Source organism: Zea mays, chromosome 4, assembly GCF_902167145.1.
Source record: "Zea mays cultivar B73 chromosome 4, Zm-B73-REFERENCE-NAM-5.0, whole genome shotgun sequence".
NCBI classification, from domain to species: domain Eukaryota; kingdom Viridiplantae; phylum Streptophyta; class Magnoliopsida; order Poales; family Poaceae; genus Zea; species Zea mays.
In genome coordinates this window covers 158,558,147-158,576,595 of record NC_050099.1, presented here as the reverse complement: position 1 = coordinate 158,576,595, position 18,449 = coordinate 158,558,147, and the positions used below count along the sequence as shown (strand labels likewise).

The 18,449-nt window shown below is 45.7% G+C and overlaps 1 protein-coding gene and 1 pseudogene across 1 annotated transcript; both read right to left on the bottom strand.

Annotated features, from left to right (window-relative positions):
- Nucleotides 1-920: 920 nt before the first annotated feature.
- Nucleotides 921-3,742, bottom strand: LOC100279263 (uncharacterized). The gene has a single exon (XM_020552649.2). It carries the CDS (start codon nucleotides 3,418-3,420, stop codon nucleotides 1,294-1,296), a length of 2,127 nt encoding a protein of 708 aa, XP_020408238.1. The 5' UTR covers nucleotides 3,421-3,742; the 3' UTR covers nucleotides 921-1,293.
- Nucleotides 3,743-7,517: 3,775 nt separating this feature from the next.
- Nucleotides 7,518-17,906, bottom strand: LOC103655612 (serine/arginine-rich splicing factor SR30-like; annotated as a pseudogene).
- Between the last annotated feature and the right edge of the window lie 543 nt (nucleotides 17,907-18,449).

The window sequence follows — 18,449 nt, the reverse complement described above, 5'->3', positions numbered from 1 at the left end:
GAGAAAACCTTGCTACGCATTATACAAGTTAATCTTACTCCTAATAAGCTAACTGGCATCAAGTGTATTGTGCAGATATAACAGAATGTAGTGTGAATTGGCTATGTTAAAAAAATTAAAAAAAAAATCCCTTGCAGAGGCTACATTTTCTTGGTGTGTTTCCAATTGTAATGAACATCTTGACCACCAAATTTACCATTTTTTACTAGCTTACTAAAACATGTATGCCAGGACTCATTATTTGACAGGTCCGGTGTTATAGTAACATGAAACCCAACTGGAACGAGAAATTCCTTCTAACAATAGTGAACCAAAATTTTCCAAGATAGTTTCATCAAGGAACCCATACCCTATACTCAAATAAACCCTGCAAATTTCACAAGGCCTTATTCGTACCCAGCCCATGTGAATTAGAGTAGATTGGACGGGATTGAGATGTATTTTGACTTGTTCGTTTTACTCTCAATCTATGTGGATAGGATGAGATCGTGTGGGTTTAAATCCCAAACAAGTCAAAATCTTTCATATTTTTTTTCAATCTCATCCAATCCACGTGGGATATGAATAACCGAAGAAAGACTTAGGAATGGACCATTACGAGTACAGCTCAAATAGAAATGTACTATGTAAATCAGTAAACTTCTAAACAATCTCTAACTAACTTCTTGAAACGAAACTTCAGTTCTACTATTTCCAATACAGCTGGTTCTAACTCTAAGCACGACCAGCACGCTAACGTTTTGAAATAACTGACCACAACAGTACTGATTTTAAATGTTCCAGTCTAATTAGAGCCAGACCCAAATCTGGTACTGTGATGATGGATGGCAGTATGGCACCATCAATCTGAAGCAAATTGCAGATAAGGTAACAAGACATATTGATGTTTGACCCAAAACAATTGAACTGCACAATGAAAATACCATAAGAACAATGACTGATATAAAGAAACATGAAACACATATCAGTACTATACCACAGACATTTGATAGGTTAATTATACCCTCTCCTCACAAGCAGTGTTCCAAATGACATGGGAATGTCTAGTGAGCTGAGAGCAAGCAGGGTAAAATCTTAGGCCAACATCATTACACTAGAGATATTGGCACCAACATTGCTAAAAATCCACTAGTTCTAGCTCGTAAGTTGCAAAGATGATGAACATGGAGGGTTCAACAGCAATATATCAGTTTCCTTAGTAGCATTTAATTGCAAGACAAAATACACATTACTCGGGTTGAAGATGCCAGCAAATGTTGGTGGAACATGGTGCGCACAGGCGTGGATCGCTGATCAGCACCGCCATGCTGATACAGTGACAAGCTCGCCACACTGCCAGTATAGTGTGAGCCCGACCCCGCATTTCTCCACGTGGAAACCGCGGACCTGCACCCGCTTCAGGAGGCAGTCGGCCTGTGCCTCCGCCAAATTGCTGGGTGGAACAGGTGCGAACCCAGCAGCTGCAAATGCACTTCTCCATGCAATTGGCTTGTCCACCTTGCCCCGCCCAAGCACCGCATCCTCAATTCTTGGCTGAATCAGGAACTTCTCAATCTTGCAGGTAGAATCAGCATCAATGCCAGCAGCATCAAGCGAATCAAGGAGGAACATGCAGGACTGGAAGCAATTCAAGAAGTGCTGCGAGAAGGGAAGGTCAGCACGATCAGCGCCATGGTCTATGGCTATCACAATCTTAGGAGCCAGCTGTTTCACCAACCGAAGGATCGCTGGCAGCGGTGGTGCACGAGCAGAGCAACCAACCGGGAGGACAACAGCTACAACTTCATCAGCGGTGGCAGAAACGAGCTCTGCAGGGTTGATCGTATCAGCGCTGATAGCACTGAACTGAAAGGGAATCCCAAGGTCTGCAGCAAACTGTGCAATGTTGTCACGCGTGAGACGCAGCTCCAGTGGATGGTGGGAAGCAGCTGATACAAAGGCAGTGAGCTTCACGGACGGCAGAGCCGCACCGCCTGCGCCACGGCGGTGTGCGAGCTCCTGCAAGAAAGAAGCCCACTGGCCTCCAACACCAAGATCAAAATCGATGACATGGATGCAGGACGATGTGCTGCGGGCAATTTCGTCGATAAGTGCCTGTGTCGCGGTGAAGTTGGTGAACTGGAGCACGGGCGAGTGGTCAGAGAAAGTCTTGTACGCCGCGAGCTTGAGGGCAACGTCGAGGGGCGACGTGAGGTGGCAGCCGCCGTGGTGGCCTTCGGCGAGCGCGAGGAGGAGGGCCTCCTTGAGGTAGGAGGCGGAGCGGAGGAACGGCTTCCCGAGCAAGGGAAGCTGGTGATTGAGCCGCGCCAATATCTCTCGCGCGCCAATGGAATTGCCAGCTTCGGCGGCCTTTGCCGCCGCCGCCAGCTCGTCCAGCAACTGCTGCTGCGCCGCCTCCGCAGCCGTTGTCTTCATCGCCCCGTGGGACAGCGGTGGCGAAGGCTGGAGCTGGAACGGAGAAGGGCCATTTAATGGTGGAAAGGCATGACCTTGCCCCGCCGGCGGCGGCAGAAGCCGGTTTCGGGCGAGATAGAGGTCATCCCCTATGGATTGAGGACGTTTGGGCGGTGGTTGGATGAGTGGCGAGCGCTGATTGGGGTCGGGGAAGGAGGGGATGGGCATGAAGAAGGTTGTGCCGGGGGTCGGCTGGTGCTGGTACTGGTGGAGGAGGCCGGGCAGCTGCGCACCAAGAAGAGGGGGCTTTGTGTCGATACCTTCGTGGAACAGCACCGGGGGCGGCGGCGGCTGGAGGGAAGCAGACTCCGGTGAGAAGAGGCCGAAGGCCGAGGACGCCTTGTTGCCACCGCCGCTACTGTTGGTAGTGTGCGACACCGCACCAGGGGACGACATGTCACAGGCAAGGCCGCAGAGGTGTGGATCGAGCGTGAAACCAAGGGGGTCCGCTGCCGGGAACCCGAAGCCCACATTGTCAAGGAGCGGCTGCTGGTGCACGGGAAGCGGCGGCCCTGGCTGATCCAGGTCGCCGGCGGCCCCAATGATCCAGTTCAAGAACGTCTGGTCCTGCCCCGCCGCAGCGGCATTGCCGAGCATGGCGTCCCAGCTGTCGCCGCCGCCGACCCCCATGTCGAGGCCGGTGGGAATCGGTGGCAGCTCACAGCCGCCAGCCCAGTCCTCCTTCCCGCCGCCGCCGTGCTCGCCGGGGGCTCCCCATTTGGTGGCTTCGGCGGCGGCGCTGCTGTCCGAAGCCACCGCCATGCCGGTCGAGTCCGCAGCGCCGCCACCCACGGACGACGACAACGTCGATGTTGAGTTGTTGGGGCTGAGGCTCCGCGTGCAGTCCAGCACGGACCTCGGCTCCAACAGCACCTTCGCCTTCCCCTCCGGCCAGAACAGCGTCTTCCCGTCTCCGACGAGGTCCGCAGCCCCGTTCCGCTCGGCACCGAACAGCGCCGCCCTCATCTACCTAATCCCACATAATCTCTCCGGGGAAACCGGGATGGAGTGGAGGATTTCTTGCCGCGGTGCGTCTGAGGGCGGGGGAGGGGCTTGGCCTGGGCCTGCGAGAGTATAGAACAGGGAGGAGGCGGGGGCAAGCAGAGCACCGCGTGCCAACTCCAAGTGCCTCTGTGCTCTCTTCTGTCAGCTCATGCGCTCCCTCCAGGGCTCCAGGCCTCCCTCCTCTCTCTCTCTCTCTCTGCTTGCTCGGTGGCCTCTTCTCTCTCTACTGCCATTGCCTCCGGATGCGTGCAACATAAAAAGGTTTTAAAAAGTGTCCCTCTCGCCATCATTTTCATCTAGCACTAGCTTTTTCTAATTTGGAGCTGGTATAAAAATAACATAAAATTTAAAAATTAAGAAGACAGCGCTGACGTCAGCTCCACCAAAATTCATAGCTAGGCCTAGGCGTACTCCGTATACTGTACAAGCGTGGACCACCAGTGGCAGCGAGAGCCAGCGGGGCCCACCCACAGCAGGCAGGCACACACGCCACCCATGGATGGTCCGTGGACGCATGCTGCACAACTGTAGTGCTGCACTGCTGGATGCAGACGAGACGACCACCATCGCTAGGTTCGCAGGAAACCGTCCGGTTCGCCGGTTAAAAAAACGACCGGTTAACTATTTTTACCGGTTAAAAAAACGACCACCATCGATAGAAAGCGGGATTTTTGCTGTTTTTATGTTTTTCCTGTAAAAATGAACTAATTTCTGTAAATATATGTATGCATTCTAAAGTGGGTCGGAGCTTAAAATTTATTTCTAAATAGAGCCTCAGATTCACATTCTTAGAAACAATTGTTTGCCTCTGGTTTTTTAAATCTGTATTCTGAGCAAAGGGTGTCTAGAATTGTAGATCACCAGCTTTTTCTGTCTTCATGTATGTTCGTTTGACTTTGATCCATAACGACTTCTACTACTTATATAATGTTTTATCTATATAAATTACAACTGCAGCAGTCTAATTAGCTAGCTTTAATCCAAAATGAGCAGCATAATCTATTATTCATTGGGTCACAAGAAACTAGTAAAAACTAGTAGTAGTATCAGCAATACCCCCTAAGAAGGAAGAATATGACGAAGACTAACATAACAAATCGATTTAAATACCGTGTGAAGTGCGGAGAGCAAAGTTTAATTACTGAAGCGAGTCTAGCCAGTCAATGCAAACGTACTGTACGAAATCTTTCGGGGGATTTGACTGCTGTTTTGTTCGGTTCAGTACGTGAGTGACTCCAATCGTGTGAGTTGTGACGTCTACGCGGTGGACTAGCACGACATGGGTACTGTCTGGCTAAAAAACGTCTTGACCACAACATATATATGTTACTGCTCACCACCGTTCACGTCTTGAAAGCCTTTGTCCTCGACTTTGTGGCCACCAAAGTAGCTGTCATGATGGTTATCAAAAATAAAGGGGCGACTTCAGGGCATGGACTATTATTGGATCTCTCTAACTTTTTTTTATCACTATCCTCTCGAGATTGTTCTGAGTTTCATGAAAAATTAGCGCATTGTTACATACAGCAATCTTTTGTGTTAGTTGTTTTGTGGGTCGGAGCAATACAGATAATAAATTGTAAAGATCATATTAAATAAAATATATATTATCCTTTCATATTAAATAAATAGGTGAGTGTCCGTGCGTCGCAACGGTAACATATAATATCACGATAATTTATGTACAAATGTATATTATATTAAAATGAAAAACATTTCGTAATCCAAAGTAGACAATATACGCATCATAAAATAGACGGATTTGGTATGAACCAATGGCAAAGTTGTTCGAAAAATTTAAGAGAACCAGCATCTTTTCCATTAGGCGCCACATATTTAAAGCATGTAAGTTTCTTCCTAAAAAGCAAACATCAGATGAAGTTCGCTAGTACAATGCCCGTGCCTTGCAACGACATACAAATTATTCGATAAAATGTTAGTGCACAATAATTTCCACACCTACATATACAATGCAATCAAACATATAAAAGAGAAACTAAAAGGTTAACACAAAGTTGAAAGCATGGATTATGCAACAACATGCAGCAATCAGGAGAATATATACCTTCAATTCAGAATCCACTTTTGATTTTGCTCTACATCCATCAGATAGATGCAAATAAGTAGCCAGAAAGAAAATGCAAAGAATGTTTTTGTGCATCAATATCACACACCTTTGGTCGGAACAACAAAGGGAGGTCCATAAAAAATAAAGTAATTCTATGTGATGGCAAAGTCATGCATCATTACAGATTCTAGTATGGATGCCTTGTTGCAGGCATGGATTCATACGTATCTAAATCCGTGAACTTTCAAAATATAATAGAATGCCTGCAGTGGTATTTGATGACAAGTATTACAAAATTTAGGAGTAAAAATTACATGTGCTTGGTAGCCTGTCAAAAGGGTGAAAAGCATTGCACCCTGAAAAGAGGAATGGATGCATAAGTTGCAAGACTACACTTTATGCTCAACACAGGAAAAAAACAAATGTTGGAAGACTAAAAGTGCCTGATCATTCAGTATGGCGCTGAAGGATATCTAGTATAAAAGGTACACATGCTTCCTACCTAAACAACAACAACACCAAATAAATATATGAAATTAAACAGCAACAGTGTGTTATCTAGTGTAAAGGGTCCCTGGAGAATTATAGAACAAGAAACATGAGGCATAGTTGAAAGGGAAGATCTACAGCTCCAACATCCATTGACTTGGCCTGACTCTTGACAGATGGATTGATAAGGTCCAACATGATAGATCTACAACTAGAAAAGTTAAGAATGTATATAAGCAATTGAGAAGAAAAACTACAATATCATAAAATAGAAAAATTAGGAATCCTAAATATCAAAATTATCATAAATCAATAGAAAACAAGAGGATTATAGAACAGGGAAAGAAGACAAACTTTCGAGATTCCGAGAGACGTTCGGCCTCCTTACAGCGCATTTTCACAAGATTCATTGTTGATTCATCCAAAATCCGTTGCACATTCACCTTGCGCCAAGTAGAGCCACACTCTAGAAGCAACCCATTTTCATCCTCTCCACTTTGACATTCTTCATAAATATCACACAATTCACCAAGTTCAGATGGCCATATATATATATATAGAAAACATGACTGTTAGGAGGCAGGAATCCAATCTATGCAAGCTAGATGGGTCTGTTAATACTTCAGCGCTCAGATTTGAACTCCTCATCCACAGAAAAACGCTAAATGAAATATGAAATTATTATGCTAGATAGGTCTAGATTACCATTAAGGGAATTCACCTAAAAGTAACAACATCAAATCAAATACCTTGTAAGAACTAATTGTACAACGATAGATATTGAAAAATAAATAGAAGAACCAACAACAATGGGTTGCTTATTGTAGTTATCTATGGATTGATCTCTAAAGTACATGTATATCTAAATGGCTGTAATTTATACCAAGGTTCAGTTTTAGTTTTTTCGTTTCCAGTATCAGTTTTTCAGTGGAAAATTGAATCATCGAAGAGCAGGGACCTTATTCTTCCATAGTGGTAATGCTCGTGCGTTGCAACGGTTTTTATATACAACATTATTGTTGAAATGGTTCTTTTTTGAAGTGTCATGAATGAATTCACTCCTATTGTCGACTTATGCTTAGGCAATGTACAAGGCTTACTGACTACAACAACATCATAGAGAATGAGACAGAGCAAATTCGAACAAAGATGTCATTCACTAAAACAATATTCAAGAGTAAACGTGCATCATAAGATGATTTGAGTAAAACCTCTCCGGCTCGTTTGGTGGAGAAGTGAACAGTTTGTGCTAGAGCCAGTGCCTTCTTGGCAGTTATCTTTAACCCGCCATAGATCTTCTCTTACGAAGGGAAGGCGAAATGGACAATCTCCTTGGCGTCCAACCTCCTCCTCCTCCACGATTGGTGGATAGCCTGGGCACATAGGACTTTGATGCCCACATCCATTCCGTTAGGAAACAATGATTACAAAATCGGGGATTATGTTTAACACCATATGCTGTAATGAAATAGCAAGAAACATGTCCTAGAGTTCTTAACAACTAATCTCCGACCTCACGGTATACATCAGAGAAATAGACATCACCAGCGCGTCGCATGTGGTCCTGAAATGTAGTAATGAGTTCTTTCCAGCAGGTCCTGGAATAAGTGAATTATAAAGAAATTACCTTCAAATCTTGCCACGATGCCGATGAGGGTAAACCAGTGACCATAACTGCATGATTCAAGAAATGAAACTTGAGAGTCTCTGTAAGGAGCTATAATCAAACTGTTGGGGACTTGTTCTCAAGTGCTAAGAGTTAAGAACAAGGCAACATAAAAAGTGTTAAGTGTTAAAATCCTTCGTCCTTCGAAGCATTATGTTCCTTCGGGAAATAATGAGTCTCGGACGAAGGTCATGAGAGACATACCTTCGTAAACATAACAAGTAATGACGAAGGACTCACATAAAGCATGAAATATGATATAAGCATCACCATAGAATCATTTCTATTTTATTAATCATGGAAAAACAGAAATGATTCCAAATTACAAATGTACCTTCGGTCCTGAGAGAAGGTGAAAAGTACGAGCGTGATGCCAAAAGCAAATGCCAAGTCAGCGTGAACAGTACGGGAGCACTGTTCATCCATTTATAGACGCGGGACGCAGCCCACGTAAAATTACATCCATGTCCATTACATTTGTTAACGGCTTATGGAAATCTGTCGAGGCCCCCGAAGTCTTTTCATCTTTAAGTCGGTTCCCCCTTCTGCCATCGCGCCGAAGCTTCCCTGCGCACAGCTTCGGCTACACTCGACCTTCGTCTGGTTCAGGCTTCGTCCTGGCCGTGCTCCATATTCATAATTCTGGATCCGAAAATACCTGTTCACATAATCCACTCGGAAAACATTGTCAAATCATGTTTTTGAGGACCTTCGGAGGACGAAGGCCCCCAACAGTAGCCCCTCGCAATATTAATTTGTAAATAATAAATTCAGATTGCGATATGGACGAAGGCCTTGAGCCGAAGGTCCGAAAAAACACCTTCCCTTTGCTAGAATAGCAACATTCAATGACAAGTGGGGTCTTTCAACTTTCAACGCATCAAGCGTATAAATACGGCCATGCCGCAAACTTATTTCGCACGCTTTCTGGCCAACCACTCCTGCTCATTCATTTTTTAGCTCTTGTGCACTGTGATCTGCTAAGTTTTTAGCTTTGAAGCTTCGGCTTTTAAAAACAGTTTTTTAGCGCTTCCGAAGATGTCTGAAGCTGCTAAGAAGGCTGCTGCTGAGATGAAGCTGAGTCTTGATGAAGAGAAGAACCTAGGGTTTCTTATAGCGATGTCGAAGTCCAACACAGAAAAGATTACCAAGGAAATTCTGGAGGGGCTGTCTGAAGATACTGGTGACAGTGAAAGTTATGATGTGGACAGCGGTGGCGAAGACTCCGAAGATCGCCCCTGGCGACCAAGCCATTCAGTTTATGGTAAATCAACTATCAAAGAGAATCATCTTGTTAATATGAGAGGGAGGTATTTCCGGGATCTGTCCATTGTGAGGGCGGACGAAGGGGAAAAAACTTGTCCACACCCTGAAGAAAATGAAGTTGTGGTGTACCGAAGCTTTTTGAAAGCTGGACTGTGATTCCCCTTGAGCAGCTTCGTCGTGGAGGTGTTGAAAATCTTCGAAGTCTATCTTCATCAACTTACTCCCGAGGCAATTATAAGGCTAAATATCTTCGTGTGGGCCGCGAGGAGCCAAGGTCTGAAGCCTGACGCAAGAAGCTTCTGTAATGTTCATGAATTATTATATGAAACAAAGCCTTGGGGCAAAGAACAGTACCATAACAACTTTGGCTGCTACAGCTTCGTTTCTCGGTCCGGGGCAAGCTGTCCCGTACCAACCTTTCGGAGGAGATGGCCCGGGGATTGGATGACAGAATGGTTTTATGTGAAGAATGACTTATCAGCACGAGAAGACATCAAAGGTATAATTATGCGCCCTATTTGGCAAAGCTTCGGCCTTCGGAGGCCGAAGGTTGAAATGAACGAAGCCGCCGAAGAGTGCCAAAGAGCCTTCGGCGTTGTCTGCTCTTTTATAGGAACAAGGGACTTAGTACAAGAACATATCGCCTTCAGGGTGTGGCCGCTTGCTGAGAAATGGGAAATGCCACAAGAAACCATGAAAGAGGCCGACGAGGGTGAGCTTGTGAGACTGAAGTACACCTTCAAATTTGGAGATAAATTTATTGAGCCAGATGATGAGTGGTTGAAAAGCATTGACAATTTAAGTGATGAGCTACTCGGGACCTACTCGAAGGCTGAAGATAATGCAATGTCAGCAGCCTTCGGAGGCCGAAAAAAGAAGAGACTGAATCGGGTATTCGATGCCATTGGGTTTGTCTACCCTGACTATCGTTATCCCATCCGAAGGCAAAAAAGGAAAAACACAACTTCTGAAAAAGAAGAAGCTGCAACTGCTCCTAGCGAGCCAGAATCAAAGAGAAAGAGGATAAAAGTCCTCACACACCGGCCACGCTATATTGAACCAGCTTCGGTGCCTGAGTTCACCGGAGAAGCTTCTTCGGCCACCGAAGCTGAACAGCCAACCTTGCTGCCAGAAACTGCGGAGATGGCCGAAGCACCATCCACAGAAAAAATGGAAGAAGCGAAAAAGCCGACTAAGGAAAAAACATTAGAAGTTTTGAGTCCTGCAGTAAATATTGAAACAGCAAAAAACCAAAAGGGGCCATCAGTGACCCCAAAAAGGAAAAGAATGGTAAATGTACTAGACGTCTTGGAAACAATTAAGTCTTCAAGCACAATTCCAAAAAAGAGTGTTGAAATTGCTGAAGCTTCTACTGAAGCTTCGGCTCAACAAGCTGAAGCTGAAGCTGGGCCTTCAGAGCCCTACAAGGAGCAACCTTTTGAAGCCGAAGCAATAAAAATTCCAGAACCAGTATTAGTTGAAGAAACTGACACCGCCATCCCCGAAGCACCTGCCAGCATGCGTGATTACATGATACGACATGCTTCGGGGAAGAAGCTATCTGAAGAAGAAACTCATGAAGCCATCCATTATGCAAAGGAACTAAAATATCCGAAGGGGGCAGTAATATTCAATGGAACGAATGAAGATGACTTCTTATACTGCCTGCCTGACAACAAAGAGCTATCTGTCTGCCGAGAAATGGCCAGAAGTATTGGTTTCCCGAAGCTTGAATCTGGATTAAGCGCCATGACGAAAGAAGATCTCGCAGACAGTCTTGCGTACAACAGCCTGAAGGTACAGGAATTAAACACTTGAAAAATCCCCTTATTTTTACGCAACTCATTCCTTTTTTCTTATATGAATTCTTTTTCGTATAGGGCCTGATCCTAAGCAACGCACTAAGAGCCCAAAAGAGCGCCGAAGATGAAAGCTATGAAATTGCGTTTAATAATTTACGCTCCGAAGTTATCAGACTGAGAAACGAAGCTTTGGAAAAAGATAAAATTCTGCTTACACTGGTAGATAAAGTGAAAAAAGACGAAGCTGCTTCAAAGGCCCAGGCCGAAGCTCAAAAACGCGAGATTAAAGATCTTCAGAAACAGCTGGCTAGAGCTAAAGAGGAGCGCGCGCTTGAGGAAACGAAACGAGAACTTAGTGATTTTATGGTCAGCAAATTGGAATCAAAAGTTAAGGAGCTTCGCACATCTCAGAGGAAATGCTATGTCAAATCTGTAGAATGTGTGAATAAAATTAAATCCAGCTTCGCCAGCGTAGGCGCCTTTTCCAGCGAAGAGAATTTCTCTCGAGGCAATCCTGAAGGTCCGCTGGAATGGATTAGCCACGAAGCAGAGGCCTTCGAAGAGATTCTGAACAGTCGTGGCGACATATGTGCTTTTTCGGGCGCCAGAGGAATTGCTTCCGTCTTAGAGAAGAAAGGTTGCGAACATGTAAAATTTTTAGCTCAATCCGAAGCTACCTTATCTTCCGAAGACATCAAGGACCCCTCGGCCGAAGCGAGCGTGGTTGGTGGCAAATTTTTTACTGATATCTGGAACGACGGCGGCCGAGGAATGGCGCAAGAGATCATCCAAAGGAGCGAAAAAGGCATTCATGACGCCAGAAAAGTGGCAGAAGCTGCCGAAAGGAGTACAGAGCCCGAAAGGCAATTAGGTACCAATTAGTCGCTCTTATTGTGTTGTAATTTTTATTCCAAACTTTGCTCAAGGTTTGCAAAAGTAATGAAGAAATGTTCTCTTCCCTCAGAAACTGCTGGATCAAATGTCGACGAAGAAACTAAACAAATGGCCGAAACTATCTTGGACAAGGTTGTTGACCAACTTCTAAATGAGGCCGCCGAAGAAGTATTGAGAGAAGATTAGATGCTATTTGGAAAAATCATTTAAAGTGTAATCTATGTAACACTTTGTACATTTGAATGTAATATACAAGTCTCCTTTCATTATTGAATTCTTTACGATGCATGAAACATTAAATACGTACCATTTTTGAGCCTTTGGCGAAAAAACACCTTCCCTTCTTTTCATGCTTCGTGAAGAAGGCATTCTCCGTTAAAATTATTCTGATGAATCACATCCATGCTTCGTCAAAACATTCTTCGAAGCTATACTCCGAAGCTATACAACTTCGATATTGATCTGATAAAGCTCGCCCATGTTTCGTAAAAATATTCTCCGAAGCTGTATTCCGAAGCTGTACAATTTCGATGTCACTTTCTCAAAGCATCCTTTCGAAGGTTGAGAGTATCTCCTTCTCTTGCCAAATGCAATATGATGTATGATGCTTATGCTATGCAAAATGATGTGATGATGTTATGTTATGCATGTGACATTTGTTCCGGAGATACACATAAAATATATTCGTAAGCTCTGCATTCCCTTGGGAACGTCTTTGGAGCTTCTTCGTCTTTTACTTAGACGGTATCAGCGTTGACTTTTCGCTGTAAGCCTCCCTTAGGAGCTTCTTCGCCTTTTACTTAGGCGGTATCAGCGTTGACTTTTCGCTGTAAGCCTCCCTTAGGAGCTTCTTCGCCTTTTACTTAGGCGGTATCAGCGTTGACTTTTCGCTGTAGGCTCTGCATTCCTTTAGGAACGACTTCTGAGCAGAAAACTTACACTGCGCTCCCTTTGGAACGGCTTTTTGTGACTTCATAAACTTACTCTGCGTTCCTTAGAACGACTTTCTGTTACTCCGAAGGATTTTTAATCCGAAGGTCCTCCTTGGTAACGGAAAAAGTTTTAGGCTTCAGCAACTTGGGCCTGTGGAGCAAATAGATTTTCCTCGTGGGAAACAACGAAATTATTACATGAAAACTATCAATGTTTTTTGCTTCACAGAAAATAAAACTGAATAGAAAAGACTGCTATCAAAGGTAGGATATGTCAATAAATGTGCTTCGACTCTGGCACAGTGCTGTTGACTGTGCGAGCTTCGGACTGTTCTCTGAAGTCCCTCTGATGTGGAGCGTATTGACTCCCTTCTGGCTGTTGACCTTGCTGCAATGGAGGTGGAGGCGGAAGCTGCTGCCAGGAAGCTTGAGGTTGACTTGCCGAAGCTACAGAAGCCGCAGGGTGGTTGTCTATGTATTGTGGGACATAAGGCGGATGAAACGAAGCAGTATGCATAACCTGCTTCGACTGAGCTTGTTGAGATGCAGCTTCGGCTAGTTCCTTTTGCTTCTGGATTGTAACATGGCACGACCTAGTGGTGTGGCCCTTGCCCTCTCCACAGAATAGGCAAAACAGTCTCCTTGGCTGATCTCCGAATCTTCCGCCGAAGCCCCTGGCGCCTCTGCCTCTTGGAGCTGGTGGCCGAAAGAAAGTTTGTTGTTGCCCCGAAGCCTGTGAGGAGCACTGCGGCCTGTTTTGCTGACTCCCCTTATCATCATTCTGAGTGTTGTGAATGGAACGGACATGCCTCGGGTAGTATCTTCCTCCGAAGCCCCTGGTCATCTCAGAAAATCTGAAGGCCTCCTCCCTTCTTTGGCGAAAGTCATTGTCAGCACGAATGTACTCATCCATCTTTTGGAGCAATTTCTCCAAGGTCTGAGGAGGTTTCCGAGCAAAGTATTGAGCTGCAGGTCCAGGACGAAGCCCCTTGATCATGGCTTCGATAACGATTTCATTGGGCACCGTTGGTGCCTGCGCCCTCAATCGTAAGAACCTTCGGACATACGCCTGAAGGTATTCTTCGTGATCCTGAATACACTGGAAGAGAGCTTGAGCTGTAACCGGCTTCGTTTGAAATCCTTGAAAGCTGGTCAGTAACATATCCTTCAGCTTCTGCCATGAAGTGATTGTTCCTGGCCGAAGGGAGGAATACCAGGTCTGAGCAACATTCCTGACGGCCATGACGAAAGACTTCGCCATGATTGCAGCGTTGCCCCCGTACGAAGACACTGTTGCTTCGTAGCTCATCAAGAATTGCTTCGGGTCGGAGTGGCCGTCAAACATGGGGAGCTGGGGTGGCTTATAGGATGGAGGCCAAGGTGTAGCCTGCAGCTCAGCAGACAGAGGAGAAGCATCATCAAAAACAAAATTTCCCTGATGGAAATTATCATACCAGTCGTCTTCGTTGACGAAGCCCTCCTGATGAAGGTCTTTCTGATGAGGCCTTCTGTTCTGCTCATCGTGAGTGAGATGGCGAACTTCCTCAGAAGCTTCGTCAATTTGCCTTTGCAACTCAGCTAGGCGGGCCACCTTCTCCTTCTTCCTCTGCACCTGTTGATGTAGCATCTCCATCTCTCTGATTTCTTGATCTAGCTCTTCTTCCTCAAGCGTCGGGCTAACAGCTTTTCTCTTCTGGCTTCTGGCCTCCCGAAGAGAGACGGTCTCCTGGTTGTGGTCCAGCGGTTGTAGTGCTGCAGCCCCAGCCGCTGAAGCTTTCTTCGGCGCCATAGCGAAGGTCTATAGCTTCCGAAGGTGTTCACGAAGACTCGAAGTGGAAGTGAGTTCACCGGAGGTGGGCGCCAATGTTGGGGACTTGTTCTCAAGTGCTAAGAGTTAAGAACAAGGCAACATAAAAAGTGTTAAGTGTTAAAATCCTTCGTCCTTCGAAGCATTATGTTCCTTCGGGAAATAATGAGTCTCGGACGAAGGTCATGAGAGACATACCTTCGTAAACATAACAAGTAATGACGAAGGACTCACATAAAGCATGAAATATGATATAAGCATCACCATAGAATCATTTCTATTTTATTAATCATGGAAAAACAGAAATGATTCCAAATTACAAATGTACCTTCGGTCCTGAGAGAAGGTGAAAAGTACGAGCGTGATGCCAAAAGCAAATGCCAAGTCAGCGTGAACAGTACGGGAGCACTGTTCATCCATTTATAGACGCGGGACGCAGCCCACGTAAAATTACATCCATGTCCATTACATTTGTTAACGGCTTATGGAAATCTGTCGAGGCCCCCGAAGTCTTTTCATCTTTAAGTCGGTTCCCCCTTCTGCCATCGCGCCGAAGCTTCCCTGCGCACAGCTTCGGCTACACTCGACCTTCGTCTGGTTCAGGCTTCGTCCTGGCCGTGCTCCATATTCATAATTCTGGATCCGAAAATACCTGTTCACATAATCCACTCGGAAAACACTGTCAAATCATGTTTTTGAGGACCTTCGGAGGACGAAGGCCCCCAACACAAACTTTCTCATATGACAGAAGTACCAACCACGAAAATCAGAGCGCCTAGAAACACCTCCACGACATGCACTGCTATAACTGCTTGAACAATCATATGAATAAGAATGGCCTCTGCCACCATGAGCTAATTCAACATGAGTAGAAAATGCATTTTCAGCAAATGCAAGAAAACACAATTCAATCCTCTCTTCTAGGAGAACCATTAAATGAAAGCCTGATATACATACCCGCAACATGTAGCCATCAAAGTTATACCCATCAGGCCATAAATTGCATCATCAGCATCATGTGGATCCTCAAACTATAAAAGCATCATTTTTTGTTAGCACCAAATGTTTGGTGACATAAAAAGAAATTAATTATATCAGTCAGTTTGATTTGAAAGGATAAAGCATGATCAAAAATATGTTTTAAAACTGAACACAGTAATGGAGCAGTTGCATGTGTTTAAAAGCAGGCCCCATAAAAGAATGTACCATTCTTACAGAATTAGACAATAGCAAAATAGCCTCACCTCAACGAATGCATATCCAGGAGGTATTTTCCAGTCAATATCCAAAATACGGCCAAACTGCACAATCATACATCAAAGAAAAAAATTAAGGCATTGTCATACGGTTCAATGAAAGTATAGGTGATACAGAGACAAAATAAAAGGCATCGAGCATCGTTGCAAAACAGATAATATTATTTAATTGATTACTTCAGACAAAGAGAAGTACATATATAGAGTTTTTAGTTGACATAACTCAATAAAAACATGTATTAAACTCAAACAGTAAATCTTGGGCACCCCCTCAACCAAATTGCTGATAATATACTTCTCCCTCTTATAGTCCCTTCGCACACTGGCACAAGATTAAGGTAAGGAATACAATGACCCTACTGCCACCAATTGTTGCTAAGTTAAGGTAGAATGGTAGATAACACATTCACTGAATTGATTAGGGCGCCTTTAAGCAAGTGTAGACATGGAATGGAAGAATGAAGATAAAAGATGTCACAAAGTTGTGATGGACTTATATTTGGTGGATCTAAGACTATCTCCAAAAGACTTCCAGAAAATGACCCAAAAACATGGTTTTTGGGAGCAACCTAAAAATTATTGGGAATGGATTTTCTTTTAATCTCCAACAGTTCCCCTAAATATATACCAAAAATAATTTAACCTTTGATGCCGACGAGCATCCAGTCGCACTCCACAATGAAGTTGACAAACTCACCATTCGGCGGCGCCACCACCATCCTTATGAGTCACCGGGACAGACGTTATTTCTTTAACAAGAGACAATCGTGCAGTTATGGAACAATTGGCATATAATGCTCTCAGCAATTTTTGGATCTTACCTTTGATACAAAGATGACATTATTGATATTCCTTGGGAAGAATCAACACAAGTACCTCAAGCGAAAAAGAAATGCCACATCGGCTTCAACTTCCTTCAGTGAAGCCCAAAATTTGAAGCCCATAAATACACAGGAACCCCATTTGGCTTACTTGAATGAATTTTAGGGACAAATCTGGCTTTCCCATATCGAAGCAGATGAGATGCACTCCCTTGAGAGGCAAGAGATCCCTTGGGAATTGCTTGAGAAGCTGCCCTAGACGACTACATTGTTTGTTGACTTCGCAAGTAGCAGAAGTCTATACCCTTCCAGTCCCCAAAATCAACAAATTATGGTATGTCAAACCTCGAAGTGTCGATCAATCGCCAGATTGTCTAGAAAACAGCCCTCTCGTACTCTATCGCTTTCCCAAGGAAGCAGGCACGCAAACGCACCATAGGTTGAGATGGTCGGCTCGGCTTAGGGAACAAAAGTTGGGGAGCAGGAGAGGTGATCGAAAGGGAGGAGGATGCTAGCTGTCGAGGTTGTCCGCGACGGCAGTCCGAGATGCAGGTTGGGCGTGATGCGTGGGGGATGCGGTGGGGAAGGGGGCAAGGGCGTCGTCTCCGGTGGGCGCCATGGATCCCCCACCGCGGATCCGATGGATCCTGTGGCGCCATGGATGACCCCAGTTGGTGACGCTGCGGCGGACCGAGAGGGAGTGTGCCGAAGGTAGCCGATCTAGAGCTGGGCGTGGATGCTGGAGCCGGTCGGGCGTGTGCATCGATGACGCAAACACGGGGGGGGGGGGGAGGGAGGGAGGCGCATAGTGGGGGGCAGAGCTAGAGAAGAAGGGTAGCTCGTGTTGGCCATCGAGGTGTCCTCCCAGAGAGAGGGAGACGGGACGGGCGACAGCGGTGTTCGGGTTGGCTCCGGAGAGGATGCAGGAGCGACGCAGCGTGCCCCTTCGAGGTCATCGTGCGGCGCTGTGGTGAGGGCCGAGGTAGAGGAGCCCGCGAGACTGGAGGAGACATGCATAGGATGCCAGAGCCGTGTAGATGGCGGCGTGGGGAGAGAACGTAAGGGGGGTGGGCATCTCGTGAGGAGTGGACAAGGTTTGGAGGCTGGGGCGGCGCGGGGGCGGGGCAGACGGGGGCATGGCGTGTGGCTGATTGAAGGGCGCAGATGGAGGGGATTGTGGGCTCGGCGACGAGGATGGCGGGGCGCGGTCCCTCGGGGGCGAGGATTGCGGGCTTACGGATGGAAGGGCCACCTGGGGGAGGCGCGGTTTACGGATGGAAGATTCTGCCATGGATGGAAGTGGGCGACGCGGTTTCTGGGGCGGAGGGAGCGCGGGAGGGGGCGCGTTGGCGATGGCAGGCGGGCGCAGTGCGTGGGGAAGATGACATCGATGGAAAGGAGCGAGGCGGGCGGGCGGGATGCGGAACCGGCAGAACCGTGCACCATTGGCCAATGTGGACGCCTACGATAGACACTTAAGTAGTAGTAGAGATATTTAGTGGGTCGGATCTCTTGCACCGGCTCGGTTCTCTTGGCTCCGAGGTATAAGCTTCATTCTTTCATCGACTTTAGGTCGTTTATGTTTCTGTTGTTGGGCTAGTTTCCTCATTTATGTTCTTGCACGCACCAGCATAGGGAGAGCAGGAGAGCAGCAGGAATCCAAAATGATCTTTGTGAGAGTTCATCTGCTCTGAGTATAGGCCAGTAATTTCATTTTTACAGTGGCCGCAATTGGCATGACTGCTCACTTTATCATTTTTTTCTTAACAAATTGGTGGTGATCAACACGACTACTTCTCTGCACTAAACCAAACGAAACGACTACACCAATAGGTACTATGTCGAGTGCATCCGGCTCTATCGTTGGGTATATTCTTCTTGTTAAATATTCAATAAAATTTTAGATCAATTCATGTTAGTTAGTAATTTCTACATGTGTAAATCATGCATTATGTATTCCTAGATTAAATTGCTACTAAATTTTTTCTA